This window comes from Dendrobates tinctorius, unplaced genomic scaffold (assembly GCF_039654945.1).
Source record: "Dendrobates tinctorius isolate UK_male_01 unplaced genomic scaffold, ASM3965494v1 ptg000008l, whole genome shotgun sequence".
Classification (NCBI taxonomy): Eukaryota; Metazoa; Chordata; class Amphibia; order Anura; family Dendrobatidae; genus Dendrobates; species Dendrobates tinctorius.
Window position 1 is genome coordinate 65,300,284 of NW_027361676.1, and position 21,960 is coordinate 65,322,243.

The window sequence follows — 21,960 nt, forward strand, 5'->3', positions numbered from 1 at the left end:
TGATTTAAGTAAAAAAAAACACCACACAAAAAAACTCACGTGTCCTGGCTGTGTGCTATTCAGGACGTACCGTCTCTGCCTGAGACCGTCCAACACACAGGGTGCACCGGGTGCTATTCAGGGAGCCGACCCTCCTCCCAGGGTTTCCCAACACACCGGCCTCACCAGGTCCAGAAGCTCAGCGGGTGCTCTTCAGGACATCCGTCTCCACCTGAGACTGCCCAACACTCATGCCTCACCAGGTCCAAGGTCATACCACGTGCTCCAGGGATCCTCCCAACACTGACCCTCCAGGAACACAGTCTTTCCCACTGACCCAGGTCAGTACCACACAAACACCAGTCCGTTACCTGTGTCGGCCACACAGGTCCTCGGATACCTCTTCTCCACAGAGCCACCCTATAAGCCTTTTCTCCTGGGGAAACGGCCGCACTGGGCTCACCGATTCTGACAGTGCCTTACTCACTAGGCCGCCCCACGGTTCCAGAACCACAGCCGGGCAGTGGCTTCCCCAACCGTCAGCCCTCCTGGCTCAGCGTTGCCCTTAGCAACCGACTTTGCAGTCCTCTTCCATTGCTCCCAGCAACAAGGCTACCACAATGCCCATATCTTTCTCAACCAAATGTGAGGTAGCACTGTCATCTAATTAGGGGATCACTCGCTTGCAGCCACAAAACCAGATCCGGCACGGATTTTCCATCAAATCAATACAGTCCTTGCAGTTTATTCTCCATCATAAACCATCACAGCAACAGACAGTTCACTTAACAGCATAATCAGCACAGCGTCCATTACAGAGTTTTCCTCTGTTAGCAATGTCCTATAGTTATATAGGTTATGCAGTATTCAATGTGCAGGCTTCCTAGCCCCAAGTTATCTCACCCACGTCCGGGTAACCTCATGGTTCCTTTATCATGCAGCCGACATTCATTCTCTCCAGGGAACTAACAGGTGCTGACAGCCATTACACACAGCCACTCCACAGGCTGTTAGCCAGGAGATGCTTCTCCTAGCGGGACCTTTCACACTGGACCAACCGGATCCCAGCATTCACCACATGTGACCTACCCTGGCCACATTATATGGTCTATAGCCACGCCCACCGGGTCACATGACTATGACCTCATCACAAGTCCTTCACACACTCACAAAGCCTTTTAATACTTTCGTTTTCAGACCCACCCCTGGGTGGGTTTATAGGTAACCAGACCCGCTCATCTCTCTAGTTACGTGGAGACTTCTCCCTCACATATTAATGCAGCACTTCAGCAATGTCCTTGCTGATCACACATACACAAGTCTCCATCTCAAAGCCACCCACTTTGAGATACACAACAGCCACTCAATACTCTGTCATTCATCCTTTCCCCTGGGACCTCTACACAGTGCCCCCTAGCGGACACAGTGGTTACTACACCACAATATGTATATATATAAACAGAACCAAATGTGAATATACATATATATATATATATATATATATATATATATATATATATACTGTATATGTGTATAGGCAAAAGTGATAACTAAGGCTATGTGCGCACGTTGCGGATTTACTTGTGGAAATTTCTGCGCAGTTTCTGCATCTTTTGGATGCAGAATTTTATGCGTTTTTGATGTGGATTTACATGCTGATTTGTATGAGGAATTGTTTGTGGATTTGTTGGCTAAATAAAGATATATTATTTAAAAAAAAAAAGTGATGTCATTTTGTTCTCCAAACTCCATTGTTGATGTGCTTCAATAAAGATGGGCACTAATCTAGATTCCCCGCCTATACAATCTTCCTCCTTCTGACATCATTTCCTTTGACAAATCTGCAACATCTTTGGCACCAAATTTGCAGCAAATCTGCACCAAATCCGCAGCTAATCCGCAAACCTTTTTACACCTGCGTTTTTGCTGCGGATTGAACATGCTGCAGAAAATAAAACGCTGCAAATCAGGATGGAAGTTTCCAGATCATGTGCACAACACTTCAGGATTGTCATTAATGAACCTTGCTTTAGTAATCCTTTGCGTTTTTGGAGCATTTCCGCGCAGAAAAAAACGCTGCGGAAACGCAACAAATCCACATGTGCACATAGCCTAAATGTCACTGTGAAAAATACATCCATATTTAGGATCCATGGTAAGGAAACTTCCCAGATCTCAATCCCATTGAGAACTAGTGGTCAATCATCAAAAGCAGGTGGAGAAACAAAAGCACAGAAATTGTGAAGAACTCAAGCACCAATTAGGTAAGAATGGGTAGAAGGAAATCAGCACATCCATCCGTTGATATTGTTAAAAAATAATTTGCTTTATTGTTGGTCCATTAAAAAACAAAAGATGGTGAAGGGGAACAATAACATGTGATGCATTTCTGGCGTTAAACGCCCTTAATGATAGTCCAGTCAGGGTTGGACCCAGAAGCTGATATCCGGCTGCCACGGAGAAGGGCACAAGTCTTTAAAAATAAGGGTCAGCACTGTTAATATTGGGTCTTTGCATAAACTTAATTCACTTGTCAATAGCAGTTTAAATACCTGGTAAATGCTTATAATTGTACTCCAGTAACCATAGAAACATCCAACTTAAAGATCTAAAAACACTGAAATAGCAAACTTTGTGAAAACCCAAACTTGTGTCAGTCTCAAAACTTTAGGGTATGAGCGCATACCAAATCTGGAATATAAGCATTGAAGGCGCTGCACCTCTCTGTTTAGTGAGTAGTGGCCACTGCCGAATACTGCACAGCAGTGTCCAGGAGTAGAGTTGCGCGAACATTGAAGAAGTTGCAGAGGGAACCCGGACACCTGGAGCGCTCCCGATAATCAGCTGTTCGGCATCGCGGCTGTGTGACAAGCCACAGGCTCTCCAATGATGTGTTGGGACTGTCACACAGCCATGACACCTGCAGCAGCGGCTCGGAACACCTGGTCATTGGGAGCGCTCCAGGTATCCGGATGCCTGATGCAGCTTCTTTAGTAAGCGCTATAGCTTTCCGAATAAGGAGGGACCCAATGATGTTCGCTCATCTCTATTCAGGAGCTGATTTTAATAGAATAGGAGCTGATTTCTAGTACTCGATTCTATCTGATTTTGACGACCTATCGTAAGGACTCGTGCAGAAAACCGTGTTTTCAGTCCAAGCGCGATCCAACAAAACATCAGATTCCAATCATACCAATGTTATTCTATGGTGCCGCGCATATGTGCCGTGCATCCGATATTTGGATCACACTCTGCCATGCAAGTCATTGAGTCTGTGGAGAAAATTAGGCTGCAATCGGATGGCATCTGAGTGCAGTCTAGTTTCCTCAGAAACACAGAATGGAGAAGATGGGGACATTTCTTTTCCTTTGTCTCCTAATCTGAGATAATCAGATCACACTATAATCAGTCTCTGATCTTTCTGAGGTTGATCAGAGTGTGATTAGCATAATCGGCCCTATTCTCTCTGTTGAGAGCAAATACGGTCGTATGACCCTAGCCTAAGGCTAGGTTATCATCATTATATACCCAGAAAATACCTTTAATGAATGAATGGGGTTCTTGAGAAGATATTAACTTAAATGTAATGTGAAGTTAAACTCTTATGTTTTTTAATTTCTTTGACAAATTGTAACAGTAAGGGAAAAATTGACTTCAAGAAACTCTTTAGATTTTTATGGATAACGTTTATTGAATCGTGCACTGCTCATTCTTGCTTTTTAAACATAGGTAACAATAATTCCCTTAGAGCAATTCTTGGCAGAACATTGCGGCTTACTTACAGTATAACCAGCAAGTAAACGGATGAGGTCTGCATACATTGTGTAGAGATGGACTATATGAATGAAGGACTTTTGAGCATTACTTCCACCAGCTTTATTTGGGTTGGTCCTTCATTCTCTAAGCCACGTCAGTGTTAATTCCAGGACTGCTCATATTTATACTGTACCTTGTGTAGGATATAAAAGAGTGAATGCTGCTCCGTAATAATAAAAGAGTCCTTAGGAGAAGTGTGTGATAAAACACACAGTAAAAGGGCAGGGTAGACCAGCAACTCATCTGTGGCATAAAGATTTCCATCTAAGCCTGGCTAATGCTTGGTAGACGTTTTATTTTTCTGCCCAGTTTGTTCATTTATAGCTGAGCCTGTGCGTGCCAAGTACTGCATCAGTGATAGTATTATACCTTTTAATGACATTGAATGGGATTTTTGGAACGTATTTCAACCTAGCAAAGAGCTTGGTCTAGGATGACAGTGTGTATTGGTGCTGACGTTTAATATTTTCTATCCTTATTAATCTGACTGTCATCAATCTTCTGAGTGATTTTCTGATTGTACTCTGTGATATTTATATATGAAATGTAGATCTCAGATATTGTTTCATTCATTTAGCCAAATAGTCTGAGTTCCATTATATGCAGTTTATTTTTGAGAATAGATATGCATTATAATATTGGGTATTTAAATGTCAGTTTGAATATGCGCAAACTCAACAACTTCCTGTCATGGGCGTCACTGTTGGTAGTATTCCATGGACAGACTTTGCACTTACCACTCCATTTACCAGATCCCAGAGGTCGCCCTTGCCTTCACCATATAACCGCTGTACATGGATCTAGAATTATACAGGGACCCCTGGGCTTGATCCACAGATTGTAAGCTGCTGCACGGTGGTGTGAGCTGGCAGCAAGAAGGGTCATCACATAGGTCAAAGCAAGGTAACAAAGTAATCATATAACAGGACAGATGCTAGGAACAAGGCTATAGACAAGATAAACTGAACCTATTGGCTGACAGTGGAAGTCAGAGGTTCAGATGTTTAAAAAGCAGAAAGCCCCGCCCAGGGTTCTCAGGAAGGAGTGATCTAAATCAGACAAAAATTAACCCCATAGCTTCCTGATTTAGCAGTACCATAAGTCACAGGAATAAAACAGGATTGTCAATGTCACGCATCACCCACAACAAAGGCGCTGTGCTGCCTAGTGGTCAAAGTGGAAACAGTGAGGGCAGCAATCTGTAACAATTCTTATTATACCGTCTGAATAAAAAAAGCCCAGATCTTCAGCTTCAAGCTCAAATAACAGGTCAGAACAGGTCTCCTTCCACTTTGTGTCCCACACAGGACAGCATCTCCTGGGTTGACACTTGACCAGAGCAATATCTGTGTGAGTGGTTACTCCAATAGCTAAGCCACCTCTTCTCTCTGTTAAAGACACAGAAGAGGACTGGCTTAGCAATTGAATTGAGAAAGTCACCCACCAAGACCCCTTTCCAAACAGCACTGGTTGTGTGCTGATACAGGAAACAGTAAAAAACCTGCCAGGATTGTAGCTTGTAGCTGGAGATCAGGGTAATTTTCAGACTAGAGGGCCTTTCTCATATAGCGAGATTGCTAGCGATATCGCTAAAGCGTCACTGATTTTGTGACGCAACAGTGATCTCACCAGCGATCTTGCTTTGTGTGACACTAACCTGCGACCGGCCCCCCCCGCTGGATATCGCTGATTGTGCTCGAATGGCCAGGGCCATTTTTTCGTCGTTGGCGTCCCGTTGGCCTGCATGCATCGCTGTGTTCGGCGCCGACTAGCGACGTCGCAGAACTCATGGACGCAGGCGGAAGTCGTCAGACTTGCTGCGGTGTGACAGATGACAGTGACCCCCGACGGATTGCTGTATCCCTGCTGCATCGCTGGAGAGATCTGCCTGTTTGGCAGCTCCCTAGCGACCATTTAGCGATGCACCAGCGATCCTGACTGGTTCGTATTGTTGTCGGGATCGCTGGTTCATTGCTAAATGTAACGGGACTCTATCAGTACGTCAGTTAAGATTCTTTTACACTGGCCAACCTGTAGCACCAGACAAACATGATCAACTACTTATTTGCTGATCGTCAGTCAATTAATAACTTCTTTACACAGGCACTGAACAAGCTGTAATGTATCATTAAGTGCACATAGCATGCCATTGTTCTCGGCAGCGCTAGGTCTTGTTTACATATCAAAATGTGCTGTCGAGAACTATGATCTTTTCGGCAAAGTGAGAGATCATTTTACCCAATGAAGGAGCATTCTGCTAATTTCTCAAGTGATCGGCAGCCTTTTTACAGTACACAAGTATTAAGCGACAACAGTTCCTAAGCAGGCTCATTTATGATAATCGTGCAGTTTAAATATACCTCAAGTTGCACAATTTACTAATTTACTTACAAATTGTATCTTGTATAACTGTTTTGGGGAAACATTTAACATTTTATTAGACCTTTTTCATGTCCAATCTTGCTTTCCACAAGAGTTGTACATGGCAGCTGTCAATTTGTAGTTTTGTTCATGTGTTTGTTTCTATAGAAGACTGCGGTCTTGTCTACAGTAGGTGAAATCAACTGATTCTTGATTGTGGTTTGTTCCATCCAGTATGAACATTAAATTGTCCAATTTCTTGTTTGTAGCTACAACAGTGAAGGTCGTCTTACCAATGTAACGTTCCCAACGGGTGTTGTCACAAATCTCCATGGAGAAATGGACAAAGCCATCACAGTACACATAGAGTCATCTAGCAGAGAGGAAGATGTCAGCATTATTTCCAATTTATCTTCAATTGATTCCTTTTATACCATGGTTCAAGGTAAGTGCATGTCACACATTATAGGAAAAGTGATTTCAGAAGGTCTCACTGTTTTTTTAGTGGCACCCTCACAGTTAAGAGGTCAAGAAATAAAAGCCAAGTGAAAAGCACAGAACACTTAACATGATTTCTTTGCCATCCATTGTTCAATATGAACTTCAGACCTGTTGTATTGTTCGGGTTGAGCATCAGTCTTCCTTACATTAATCAACTTGCTATGTGAAACAGCTTATTTCACACATGCTTAAAAAGATGTTATTATTTCATTATGTTTTGCCCTCCAGACCAGTTGAGGAACAGCTTCCAGGTTGGCTATGATGGTTCCATCAGAATTATCTATGGTAATGGAATGGATTTGCATTTCCAAACAGAACCCCATATTCTAGCAGGGCCTGCCAACCCAACGGTTACAAAAAGAAATATGACTCTACCAGGAGAAAATGGGCACAACTTGGTCGAGTGGAGGTTCCGAAAAGAACAAGTTCAAGGAAAAGTCAACGTGTTTGGTCGAAAGCTCAGAGTAAGCCTAAATGTTAAACCCATTGTATTCATTTCATTTTTAGGACATTTTATTTTAAGAGGCAGTAAATAAAAATATGTAAGCAAAATAATGATGTAATTGGCTAGTCTTCAATCTCCATTATAATGATGTACCCTACAAGTGATTAGCTGCATGCTGCCTAAATCTGACAATTTATTTTCTTGATTAGGTTTGCACTAGCTAATTAGATTATCAATTTATTCTGTTCAATTGGCACTTCATTAAAAGTATTGTCTCCTAGCAGAATTCTTTAGAAAAGTGCATATTTGTTTTCTCATTCTTACCGAGTTTCACCCTCATTCCTGTGACAAATACGTGCCAATTAAGACAACTGTTAGTTGTCATCAGGAAAGCATTTAACATAAGGGAAACATCCAAAACTATGTTAAGTTCAGTCAAACCCTGTAAAAAATATATTCTGATATGACAATTTGCTAAAATTTTAATTCTTTGCAGAAATGTTTTCTCATACTTATTATAATATAACTGTGATAAAAAAACAGTGTGAACATCAAGTGTCAGTCTGACTTAATAAATTACAATGCAAATGATAATCGGATATAACATTTCTTCTAAGAACAAACAGCCTAACCACCCAAATTGTGAAAAATATCACATTTTAAAGTATTATATCTAGAGATAACTAGAGATGGCCAAACTGGAACAATAAAGTTCGGCGTCCGTACCGAACACCTACTGGTCGGGCACAGACACCGAAAACAGACTTCACGAGGAAGCTGTTTTAAAATTATCTAAATAAATATGGTAATTTAAAAAAATGGCATAGGGTCCCCTCCATTTTTGACAGCCAGCCTTGCTAAAGCAGACAGCTGGGGGCGTCTTATAGACAACTCTCCTTTACTAAGCCATGGGCTTGATGTCAATACAAAGTTGACATCAACCCCACAAATATGAACCCCACTTGCCACTGCTACAGGGTAAGAGGGAAGAGCCGGGCAAAGTGCCAAAATTGGTGCATCTAATATATGTGCCTTTTCTGGGTGGCTGCAGTCTGCTATTTTTAGGCTTTGGGGGCCAATATACATGGCCTCTTACCAGTCTGAGAATACCAGCCACAGCTGTCTGATTTAGCAAGGCTGGTTGTCAAAAATGGAGGTGGACCCCATGCTGTTTTTTTAAATTATTCATTTAAATAATTAAATAAAAAACAGCATGGTGACCCCTCTCTTCTTGATAACCAACCTTGCTGACAGCTGAGGGTTGCAACCCCAAGCTGTGAGTTTTGCCTGGCTGGTTATCAAAAATACAGGGGAACCCACGCCATTTTTTAAAAAAAAATATTATTTATATACAGCGCAGGCGCTGGCTGATGAATACTTTCATCAGCCGCTCCTGCTCTCACTGTTATTAGTGAGAGCAGGCATTGGCTGATGGGAACAGTAGTCCCATCAGCCGACACCAGTGACTAGAGGTGAACTTTATACCTCCCCATCTAATAAAACATTCCTTTATATAGTCCATGACACGGGTACAGCGGGAGAGGAGCGGATACCTTCTGTGCATGATGGCCGTTTTATGCTGACTGCCCTTCAATGGATCCTATCAGGTCCTATCAACGGGTTCTATCAGGACCAGTGGAAGCGCAGTCAGCGCGAAGCGGCCTTCGTCCACAGATGGACGGCCTTCGTCTCCCACTGTACCCGTGTCATGGACTAAATAAAGGAATGTTTTATCGGCTGGTGAGTGCCACCGTTTTCTCTCTGATTTTGGGCTGCAATTGATTCTTCATTTTTTGGTGTGAACCCTTATTACCTCAGTTGTCTAGTGTCCAGCTTACATCCAGGTAGATTTCAATTTCATCTGAGACAATCACAGGAGTAGGTGCACCTCTTTTCAAACAATTTGAACTTTATACCTTCGATCACAGCTGAGCGCTCACGCTCTCTATTGATAGAGTGGGAAACGCGGCTCTCTGACCAGCGGTAATGGTTTTACCAATGATCAGAGGCAGTGTTTGCCATGCTATCATGCACATGACAGCAAACACTGGATGTTCGGGCCCCCCATTCAAGTAAATGGGGTCTGGGTTCGGGTCCGGGTATTGTTCTGGTACCTGAACCCGAAGTTTTTATTTTAGCTGTTTGGCAGAACCCACCAGACCCGAACATCCAGAGGTCCGCCCATCTCTAGAAATGAGTAAGCATATTCCAGTAGAACTGAATTCTCCTCAAATTCACAAATATTGCATTATCCAGAATGCTGATATTTTGCTATCTCCTCACGAATTCAGCAAAATAGTGGCCATCTCTAGATCTCTAGCTGCCATATTACTCCACAGTGTAGGGAAAACAAGGGTGAGCATCCCTATTAGTATAAGTGTAATATGTAGGTGCACATGTATGCTGTGCCCATTAATACAAATAATCTAGAATAAAAACAAAATGCATAGGCACACTGCAGAAAGTAAATAAATAGTAGCACATGGAAAAAACATAGGGCACTTTGTTAACATTATTTTGATCAACAAAACATAAAGGGACAAGGTGAACCAAACCAGTATGGTCCCGTACTATAGTAACTCACCTCACTATGTGCCATCATGCCTCAAAATAGATGGGGGCAGAGCAGGATCGGTACCTGACCGTGTTTAAAACCTACCTGTGAAAAGGGGGCAGTGCTGACATATGGCTAAAAAAAATAAAACCTCAACCCTCACCTGTGCCACCATCCCTGCAACCTGTTGTCCGGTCATCCACATCTCTTTTTTTCCTTTCCCTGTCACATGCATTCTTTTTTGCCACTTAATTCGAGGCCAGGTCTTCCACCTCGACTAGACCTCAGACAGTCTTGCGCAATGTGCCATCATGGCAAACGTCGTGCCGTCGCAATGCGAAGTGCTGAAGTTACATCCAAGGCCTAGTCAAGCCAGAGGACCAGGTTTGGTGAGAAGAGACTGAAGAGAATGCGTGCAACGGGAGAAAGAGAGAAAAGAAGATATGCTGAGGACGGGATGGCAAGCTACGTGGTTGGTGGGACAGGGGAGCAGTGAGGTGAGTATTATTACTTTTTTTTTTTTTACATCTTGTTTATAATGCTCTAGGGCAGTGTTCGCCAACTCCAGTCCTCAAGAGCCATCAACAGGTCAGGTTTTAAGGATTTCCTTAGCAGTGCCCAGGTGGTGGAATTATTGCCCGGGCAGGTAAGCAGATCTCACCTGTGCAATTTTAAGGGAAATCCTAAAAACATGACCTGTTGGTGGCTCTTGAGGACTGGAGTTGGGGAACACTGCTCTAGGGTCTGAAGACACCCCAGAGTATAATAGGGAACATTCAATTTGCAGCGAATAACTTTGCTACAAATCTAGTTTTCCTGTAAAATCCACACGATTTGGCGAACTCAATATTGGCGGATTCGATCATCTGTAATTGTAGATCTACAGAACATTGAAATCATTATCACTTTTATTTAGCTCTTAAACATTTCATTACCTGTTATAATATTGTTGTGGTAATAGGCCGAGACAAAGCGCCATGGATCTGTTAAATTGGTCCATTACTTTCCATATGCCATTTTTATTGCTGCTGTCGACTTGTAACAAGTAGTTTTTGTGCTTTCTCAGGCTAGGTTCACATTAACGTTTGAGTCTGCAGTGTTTCATCCGCATGCACAAACGCATGCAAAGACGCGTGCAAACGCATGCAAAACTCATGTTTACGCAGTGTATTTTACCCGCATCATCTTACGTATGACGGAAAAAAACGCTGCGTATCTTGCATTTTTTGCGGCCCTAAACTATAAATAATATGAACATGCACAAGAAAAAAACATCAATTAGAATAATCCATCATTTTGTGCCCACTGTCTAGGTTACCTATGACCATAGCCACAAAATTGTTTCTGATAAAACCTTAACATCATTGATAAAACCTTTACAAAAGTCTAATTGTCCTGGTCCTCTAGTGATAATCTCCTGCTGATAAAACACTATTTTTATTGAAGCAATAACACACAACCCAGTAAATGACACATTGCTGGAATCAGGATCTCAGTCCGTACATCAATGTGCTCTCAGATTAAGATTCCATTTAATGATATAAATTTTAGCCACCTTAAGCCCCCGTCACACACTATGATCTCGCTAGCGAGATTGCTGCTGAGTCACAAGTTTTGTGACACAACAGCGATCTCACCAGCGAGATCGCTGTGTGTGACACCAGTCAGCGACCGCCCCCCCTGCCGGGTATCGCTGATCGTTGTGGAACGCCCTGGACATTTTTTGGTCTCCCGCTGGTCTCGTCGTCGCTGGTGCTGATCACTGGTGAGTCTGCCTGTTTGACAGCTCACCAGCGATCATGTAGCGACTCACCAGCGATCCTGATAAGTTCATATTGTTGTCGGGAACGCTGGTGAGTCGCTATGTGTGACGGGCCCTTAGCCTAGTCTAGGTCGTCTTTAATCATAGCCACTTGATTGTGCAATCTGGACACACAACGGTATTTTGAGAGAAACTAGGCAAAGACATTTTTGTTGACTTAGAATTGTAGTAATCACCATATATATACTGTATATATAATTCAACATTAGAATAAAGCCAATAATTTCTCTTTAAAGAGCTTGAGTAGTGGATTGAGCATAAAGAGCCAAAGTTTGTATGCGCAATGGCTCCAGCAATGCTTCTACCTTCATGGATAGAGAAGAGACATAGAGAAGTACAACACAGACCTCATGCACCGCTATAGGACCTTAATATGACTTTGTTCATTTTTTTCTGCTATTCTGATGATATATTTTTACTAATCGTGCCAAACAATCTTCTGGAAAAGAAAGCGTAGACCATCAAATACAATCATCTAATATGTGTTTTAGCTATTGTGAGGATTAACCAGTAGTGCTGCTTTTCTGACAAGTGAATGACTGCAATTATAATATGCTATATGACTGGTGACCTTGGAAGATTAATCTAATCATTAAACCCCCTCCACCAGCGAAAGATGACAAACAAACCCACACGTTTTACGTTTAGAGTTCCATCGAAAGAAAAACAAATTGCTTATGCATTTAATTGTAAATCACAATATTTGAGTAATATCACGGCATCAATACTATGTGACAAGTTGTTTTTCACTCCACACAATTCTAGGCTCCAGGATAGTTTATCTCTGTCTCCTGTCATTGATGAGAATAAAGTTAAATGAAGACAGCGGTTACTAAATCCTCAGCTTCTGTTTCGCCATCTCTACATATCAGCCAGTGGATGCACTGCACATATATACCTACATGCTAGAGGCAGCGGCTGTGTTCTATATATACCTACATGCTAGAGACAGCGGCTGCGCTCTATATATACCTACATGCTAGAGACAGCGTCTGCGCTCTATATATACCTACATGCTAGAAACAGCATCTGCGCTCTATATATACCTACATGCTAGAGGCAGTGGCTGTGTTCTATATATACCTACATGCTAGAGATAGCGTCTGCGCTCTATATATACCTACATGCTAGAGGCAGCGGCTGTGTTCTATATATACCTACATGCTAGAGGCAGTGGCTGTGTTCTATATATACCTACATGCTAGAGGCAGCGGCTGTGTTCTATATATACCTACATGCTAGAGATAGCGTCTGCGCTCTATATATACCTACATGCTAGAGGCAGCGGCTGTGTTCTATATATACCTACATGCTAGAGGCAGTGGCTGTGTTCTATATATACCTACATGCTAGAGGCAGCGGCTGTGTTCTATATATACCTACATGCTAGAGATAGCGTCTGCGCTCTATATATACCTACATGCTAGAGGCAGCGGCTGTGTTCTATATATACCTACATGCTAGAGGCAGTGGCTGTGTTCTATATATACCTACATGCTAGAGGCAGCGGCTGCACTCTATATATACCTACATGCTAGAGACAGCGTCTGCGCTCTATATATACCTACATGCTAGAGGCAGCGGCTGTGTTCTATATATACCTACATGCTAGAGGCAGCGGCTGTGTTCTATATATACCTACATGCTAGAGACAGCGGCTGCGCTCTATATATACCTACATGCTAGAGACAGCGGCTGTGTTCTATATATAACTACATGCTAGAGACAGCGGCTGCGCTCTATATATACCTACATGCTAGAGGCAGCGGCTGTGTTCTATATATACCTACATGCTAGAGACAGCGGCTGCGCTCTATATATACCTACATGCTAGAGACAGCGGCTGCGCTCTATATATACCTACATGCTAGAGACAGCGGCTGTGCTCTATATATACCTACATGCTAGAGACAGCAGCTACGCTCTATATATACCTACATGCTAGAGACAGCGGCTGCGCTCTATATATACCTACATGCTAGAGACAGCGGCTGCGCTCTATATATACCTACATGCTAGAGACAGCGGCTGCGCTCTATATATACCTACATGCTAGAGACAGCGACTGCGCTCTATATATACCTACATGGTAGTGACAGTGGCTGCGCTCTATATATACCTACATGCTAGAGGCAGCGGCTGTGTTCTATATATACCTACATGCTAGAGACAGCGTCTGCGCTCTATATATACCTACATGCTAGAGACAGCGTCTGCGCTCTATATATACCTACATGCTAGAGACAGCGGCTGTGTTCTATATATACCTACATGCTAGAGACAGCGGCTGCTCTCTATATATACCTACATGCTAGAGACAGCGGCTGCGCTCTATATATACCTACATGCTAGAGGCAGCGGCTGTGTTCTATATATACCTACATGCTAGAGGCAGCGGCTGTGTTCTATATATACCTACATGCTAGAGACAGCGGCTGCGCTCTATATATACCTACATGCTAGAGGCAGCGGCTGTGTTCTATATATACCTACATGCTAGAGGCAGCGGCTGTGTTCTATATATACCTACATGCTAGAGACAGCGGCTGCGCTCTATATATACCTAAATGCTAGAGACAGCGGCTGTGTTCTATATATAACTACATGCTAGAGACAGCGGCTGCGCTCTATATATACCTACATGCTAGAGGCAGCGGCTGTGTTCTATATATACCTACATGCTAGAGACAGCGGCTGCGCTCTATATATACCTACATGCTAGAGACAGCGGCTGCGCTCTATATATACCTACATGCTAGAGACAGCGGCTGTGCTCTATATATACCTACATGCTAGAGACAGCAGCTACGCTCTATATATACCTACATGCTAGAGACAGCGGCTGCGCTCTATATATACCTACATGCTAGAGACAGCGGCTGCGCTCTATATATACCTACATGCTAGAGACAGCGGCTGCGCTCTATATATACCTACATGCTAGAGACAGCGACTGCGCTCTATATATACCTACATGGTAGTGACAGTGGCTGCGCTCTATATATACCTACATGGTAGTGACAGCGGCTGCACTCAATATATACCTACATGCTAGAGACAGCAGCTGTGCTTTATATATACCTACATGCTAGAGAGAGAGGCTGCTCTCTATATATACCTACATGCTAGAGACAGCGGCTGGACTCTATATATACCTACATGCTAAAGACAGCGGCTGTACTCAATATATACCTACATGCTAGAGACAGCAGCTGTGCTTTATATATACCTACATGCTAGAGACAGAGGCTGCTCTCTATATATACCTACATGCTAGAGACAGCGGCTGCACTCTATATATACCTACATGCTAGAGACAGCGGCTGCGCTCTATATATACCTACATGCTAGAGACAGCAGATGCTCTCTATGTATACCTACATGCTAGAGACAGAGGCTGCTCTCTATATATACCTACATGCTAGAGACAGCAGCTGTGCTTTATATATACCTACATGCTAGAGACAGCGGCTGCACTCTATATATACCTACATGCTAGAGACAGCGGCTGCGCTCTATATATACCTACATGCTAGAGACAGCGGCTGCGCTCTATATATACCTACATGCTAGAGACAGCGGCTGCGCTCTATATATACCTACATGCTAGAGACAGTGGCTGGACTCTATATATACCTACATGCTAGAGACAGCGGCTGCACTCAATATATACCTACATGCTAGAGACAGCAGCTGTGCTTTATATATACCTACATGCTAGAGACAGAGGCTGCTCTCTATATATACCTACATGCTAGAGACAGCGGCTGCACTCTATATATACCTACATGCTAGAGACAGTGGCTGCGCTCTATATATACCTACATGCTAGAGACAGCGGCTGCGCTCTATATATACCTACATGCTAGAGACAGCGGCTGCGCTCTATATATACCTACATGGTAGTGACAGCGGCTGCACTCTATATATACCTACATGCTAGAGACAGCGGCTGCGCTCTATATATAACTACATGCTAGAGACAGCGGCTGCTCTCTATATATACCTACATGCTAGAGACAGCGGCTGCGCTCTATATATACCTACATGCTAGAGACAGCGGCTGCGCTCTATATATACCTACATGCTAGGGACAGTGGCTGCACTCTATATATACCTACATGCTAGAGACAGCGGCTGCGCTCTATATATACCTACATGCTAGAGACAGCGGCTGCGCTCTATATATACCTACATGCTAGAGACAGCGGCTGCGCTCTATATATACCTACATGCTAGGGACAGCGGCTGCACTCTATATATACCTACATGCTAGAGGCAGCGGCTGTGTTCTATATATACCTACATGCTAGAGGCAGCGGCTGTATTCTATATATACCTACATGCTAGAGACAGCAGCTGCACTCTATATATACCTACATGCTAGAGACAGCGGCTGCGCTCTATATATACCTACATGCTAGAGACAGCGGCTGCGCTCTATATATACCTACATGCTAGGGACAGCGGCTGCACTCTATATATACCTACATGCTAGAGACAGCGGCTGCGCTCAATATATACCTACAGTCATGGCCAAAAGTATTGACACCCCTGCAATTCTGTCAGATAATATTCAGTTTCTTCCTGAAAATGATTGCAAACACAAGTTCTTTGGTATTATTATCTTCATTTAATTTGTCTTAAATGAAAAAACACAAAAGAGAATGAAGCAAAAAGCAAAACATTGATCATTTCACACAAAACTCCAAAAATGGGCCGGACAAAAGTATTGGCACCCTCAGCCTAATACTTGGTTGCACAACCTTTAGCCAAAATAACTGCGACCAACCACTTCCGGTAACCATCAATGAGTTTCTTACAATGCTCTGCTGGAATTTTAGACCATTCTTCTTTGGCAAACTATTCCAGGTCCCTGATATTTGAAGGGTGCCTTCTCCAAACTGCCATTTTTAGATCTCTCCACAGGTGTTCTATGGGATTCAGGTCTGGACTCATTGCTGGCCACCTTAGATGTCTCCAGTGCTTTCTCTCAAACCATTTTCTAGTGCTTTTTGAAGTGTGTTTTGGGTCATTGTCCTGCTGGAAGACCCATGACCTCTGAGGGAGACCCAGCTTTCTCACACTGGGCCCTACATTATGCTGCAAAATTTGTTGGTAGTCTTCAGACTTCATAATGCCATGCACACGGTCAAGCAGTCTAGTGCCAGAGGCAGCAAAGCAACCCCAAAACATCAGGGAACCTCCGCCATGTTTGACTGTAGGGACCGTGTACTTTTCTTTGAATGCCTCTTTTTTCTCCTGTAAACTCTATGTTGATGCTTTTGCCCTAAAAGCTCTACTTTTGTCTCATCTGACCAGAGAACATTCTTCCAAAATGTTTTAGGCTTTTTCAGGTAAGTTTTGGCAAACTCCAGCCTGGCTTTTTTATGTCTCGGGGTAAGAAGTGGAGTCTTCCTGGGTCTCCTACCGTACAGTCCCTTTTCATTCAGACGCCGCCGGATAGTACGGGTTGACACCGTTGTACCCTCGGACTGCAGGGCAGCTTGAACTTGTTTGGATGTTAGTGGAGGTTCTTTATCCAACATCCGCACAATCTTGCGTTGGAATCTCTTGTCAATTTTTCTTTTCTGGCCACATCTAGGGATGTTAGCCACAGTGCCATGGGCTTTAAACTTCTTGATGACACTGTGCACGGTAGACACAGGAACATTCAGGTCTTTGGAGATGGACTTGTAGCCTTGAAATTGCTCATGCTTCCTCACAATTTGGTTTCTCAAGTCCTCAGACAGTTCTTTGGTCTTCTTTCTTTTCTCCATGCTCAATGTGGTACACACAAGGACACAGGACAGAGGTTGAGTCAACTTTAATCCATGTTAACTGGCTGCAAGTGTGATTTAGTTATTGCCAACACCTGTTAGGTGCCACAGGTAAGTTACAGGTGCTGTTAATTACATAAATTAGAGAAGCATCACATGATTTTTCAAACAGTGCCAATACTTTTGTCCTCCCTCTTTGTTATGTTTGGTGTGGAATTATATCCAATTTGGCTTTAGGACAATTCTTTTTGTGTTTTTTCATTTAAGACAAATAAAATGAAGATAATAATACCAAAGAATTTGTGTTTGCAATCATTTTCAGGAAGAAACTGAGTATTATCTGACAGAATTGCAGGGGTGTCAATACTTTTGGCCATGACTGTACATGCTAGACACACGTGCTTAGGAAACTTTTCAATTAATGCATGTTAGTCTTTTTTAACAGATGACTAAATTCCAGAGACCTCAATTTAGAAGAGGTTGAATAAATGCCAGGCTGTCTCTGCGCTTAATGAAACCTTTTAAAACAGCAGTTAGTCTAATGCCGTACACTTATACCAAGTAGTTGCTAAATTAATTTACTGGCATAGGAAATCAATCATTGTAAATGGTGTCTAAACAAAAAGCTAGTAGTTTGTGAAGTAATAACTGCCTGATGCTTCAGCTCTTTGATTTATTGAACCTTCTTGTTTGTTTTATAAAGGTAAATGGCAGAAACCTCCTTTCAGTGGACTATGATCGAACCATGAAGACAGAGAAGATCTACGACGACCATCGAAAATTCACCTTGAAAATTAGTTATGATAGCGCAGGCCATCCCACCCTGTGGCTCCCGGGCTCCAACTTTATGTCAGTTAATGTCACATATTCATCCACTGGCCAAATTGCCAGCATTCAACGTGGGGCCACGAATGAGAGAGTCGAATATGATGGACAGGGCAGAATTGTATCAAGGTCATTTGCTGATGGCAAGACGTGGAGCTATACTTACCTAGAAAAGGTAAGGCCCAGATCACTAAGCCTTTTCTCTTTAACATACCTAACACTAAGGGCTTGTTCACACCACTGTATTTTTGGTCCGAGTGTTGTGCTGGGAAAAAACAGACAGCACTAGGACCAATGTTACTTAATGGGGCCATACAGATGAGTGATTTTTTACTGACTAAATCTGCAAGAAAAAAATCATTGCTTGCACTAGTTATTTCCGCAAATCAGGTGAGACTCGCCCATTCAAGTTTATGGGTGCGCCAAAAAAAATCAAATTTCATATGGAGACACAGTATAGCATCCAATTTTTACAGATACATTACAATTCTGTAACATGGGAAACTATAAACGGTCCTGTAAATCAGGGTTCCCCAACTCTGGTCCTCAAGGCCCACCAACAGGTCATGTTTTCAGGATTTCCTTAGTATTGCCCAGGTGATAATTGCATCACCTGTACAATACAAGGGAAAAAAATCCTGAAAACATGACCTGTTGGTGGGCCTTGAGGACCGGAGTTGGGGAACCCTGCTGTAAATGGTTAATTGCTGCTGCTGTAAAAAAAAAAATATTTTGCACACAAATGACAAGTGAGAAAACAATTGGCCAAGTTTTCTGGATAAAACTCGGAACAATTTTTGCTTTTGTAACGCTTTCAGCCATTAGGCAGAGTGAAGACATTTCCAAAACTAAATCCGTAACAAAATCCGCAGTGGATGATTTTCCATGTGGACCTACTGTTTCTAATATCAGAGTTGGATTTTGTGATTCTTTCCTAAATTTTGATAGTTACTTGACGGTATATTACTTCACATAAGGATATACTATTGCAGGGGCGGACACAGACTGAAGGAGGCCTCTGTGCAGGAACAATATATGGGCTCTTTTCAGTCCAATAACTCCTCATAATTCAAAATTCCACCTCCTTTGGAACTGGTAGTGGCCCCCGTAGCTCTTGGGCCCCTGTGCAGCTGCACAGTTTGCACCAATGGTATGTCCGCCCCTGTAATGTTGTGATCGTGCAAAGTATTTGTTCTAGACTGTCTGTGCTCAGCAATAGCTGAAACTATTAGGCCACTTGTACACATTGAGTATTTTAGCTCAGTATTTGTAAGCCAAAACCAGGAGTGGAACATTCAGCGGAAAAGTATAATAGACATCTAACATAAATAGATAATTATAAGGGTGACACTAAGGCCGGGGTCACACTTGCAAGTGTGATGCGAGAAACTCTCGCGAGTCTCTTACATCATTACCCAGCACTGCCGCCGCCACTCGGGACTGGAGTGTTCGGCTGCATAGAAATACATGCAGTCCACACTCCGGTCTAGAGTGCCGGTGGCAGTGCCGGGTATTGATGTTCGAGTTTCTTGCATTACACATGCAAGTGTGACCTCGTCCTAATAGAAATAGAAACACATCACCACTTCTGCATTTATCACCCACTCCTGGTTTCGGCTTACAAATACTGAGGTAAAATAATCACTAAATACTCAATGTGTGCACGTGGCTTTAGGCTATGTTCATACACCACATTTTTTTCTGTATTTTGCCTGTATTTACTCTCCTAGCAAAGTGAATGAGATTTCTTAAATCTCATGCACATGTTTCTTATTTCTTTCTTGCAGATCTCAAGTTTTCGGCATGTCAATTCTTTTGGTGTTTTTGCAGTGTTTTTCACCTATTTTAATATGGAGAAAAAAAACTCATAAAAATACAGTAAAAGTTCAAGCAAAAACGTGGCAAAAATGTGCATATTTCATGCAGCGTTTTTTGTGCCATCAGAAATTTTTTTTCTGCTGCAAATGCAAATACTGAACATGTGCACTTACCGCTACATAGGAACGTTGGAAAAGTCGCTGATGGAAAACATTTTCCATCTTCAATGTTTCCAACACCATTTGGAAAATTAATCCAAAAGATGACTGATCGCAGTGGAAAACTTCTTTTCTTTTCTCTTTTTTTCTTACAACATGTTTTTTTTTCCCCGTAAGTTAGATATTTTTTAAAATGAATGGTGGCAGCAGCAGCGCTTATGAAAGTAAAATGTTCTAGACATGGAAGCTCACCCACAAGACAAGTGATCTGTATGGAGCAGCGGAAAATGATAGTCTGGCGGTTCAACTTTAAAAAGAGCCAGGCTTTGTTTGTTTCTTTCATAGACCTGCAGGTGTGATGGCAGGAAAAATAAAAAAAACATATCCTTCTAATGTCTTTCAACCTGATAGACACATCCCTTAAGGCAGTGGCACATTGTCTTCGATTCTTTCTTCCGAGAGAATCGGGCCAATTGTGCAAATGATACTTGTGTTAGGCCGGGATCACACATGCGAGGAATACAGCCGCGTCTCGCATGTTAATACCTGGCACTGCCGCCGGCACTCAGGAGCGGAGCGTGCAGCTCCATGTATTGCTATGTAGCCACACGCTCCGCTCCTGAGTGCCGGCAGCAGTGCCGGGTATTAACATGTGAGACTCGGCCGTATCCCTCGCATGTGTGATCTCGGCTTTAAACTCTGAACAAAGTGCAGTCCAATGATTTGCATTGTCTCATAGACTAACATTGGTCCGATGTTTTGTCAGATCGCATTTGGACAGAAAATACGGCAGTGTGCACCTGGCCTTAGACACAGCGCTTATTTTTTAACCACCTTTTGAAGGTGCGCCGGTGTGCGCCGAACGCAGCATGTTGCATTTTTCCGCACAGCGCACACTAAAATCCTACTAGCGCACGGCCAGCGCACGATCTGCGCACCTATATGCTAAAGATAGGGTGCGCAGATCGCAAGCGTCCATGTGCGCTAGTAGGCGCCGATGACCGGATGGGGCGGGCAGGGAGCCGGGAGGGGGCGGGGCTTAGCGGCGCCGTGCGCTGCAGGAAATAAACGCTAGTGTGAAACTAGCTTAAGCAAAATTATAAAAGCAGGAACTCAATTAGTGACTTTGGACATGTCCTTCCTCCATATTTTTGCTACTTCTAATATATTTCATCCCATGTATTAGCCAAGATGTAAAACTTTAAAACAGTAAAGTTAACGTCTCCTTGTTTGCTAGTTGTATAACTATATCCACCACGGAAGCTAATGCTATACCCTTAGTTTCCGTTAAGTCGATTTCATCCATTTATTGTTGTTTTTTTGGTACAGTTAAATAAAATAAAAATGTGCCTAATGTACAGTAGCAGGAATATCAGTGTTATTAAACTTGTACTTGCATCCTTTATGCCACGACTATAGAACACCCAGAGCAATTTCACATTCTTCTCTTTTTATATATCAAAATTATACAGGCTTGTTCTTGAAGGGCTTCTTTTGTGCAGCACAGCAGAGAAAAATATGCCAGGCTAAGTGGAAAAAATGAAATTAAAGTATCCCCATTTGCCATGCTAATAGTATTTGACTTTAAGTAGACTTTTGCAAAGCCATTTAGGGAATATTACGATTGAAGTGGCGACAGAGTAAACAACAAAGTAGAAAGCAATAGAAAGTAACACTTTAGCAGCACAGAATATTTTGGGTAACCAGTTTTTCGCATTCTGTCAACAAAACATTAACATACTCTGTGCCTACGTCCTTGTGTTTCCAAAACTCTGCAATCTGTCACAACTTAACATAATTCCCATAAGCAGCACAAAAGGCACACTATTAAAAAAGGAGAATGGGCCAAACTCAACTGTTGGTGGAAGCAAAGTGGCTAATCGCTCCAAATGGCACAAAAA

At 42.7% G+C, this 21,960-nt stretch overlaps 1 protein-coding gene across 10 annotated transcripts in view; it reads left to right on the forward strand.

Annotated features, from left to right (window-relative positions):
- TENM3 (teneurin transmembrane protein 3) overlaps positions 1-21,960 on the forward strand; it is a 1,679,324-nt gene that overhangs the window by 1,643,644 nt on the left and 13,720 nt on the right. For all 10 annotated transcript variants that reach the window (XM_073577886.1, XM_073577891.1, XM_073577894.1 and 7 more), the window contains 3 exons: positions 6,426-6,601; positions 6,886-7,121; positions 17,962-18,258. In XM_073577886.1, the coding sequence (XP_073433987.1) occupies positions 6,426-6,601; positions 6,886-7,121; positions 17,962-18,258 (709 nt within the window). The remainder of the gene's footprint in view (positions 1-6,425; positions 6,602-6,885; positions 7,122-17,961; positions 18,259-21,960) is intronic.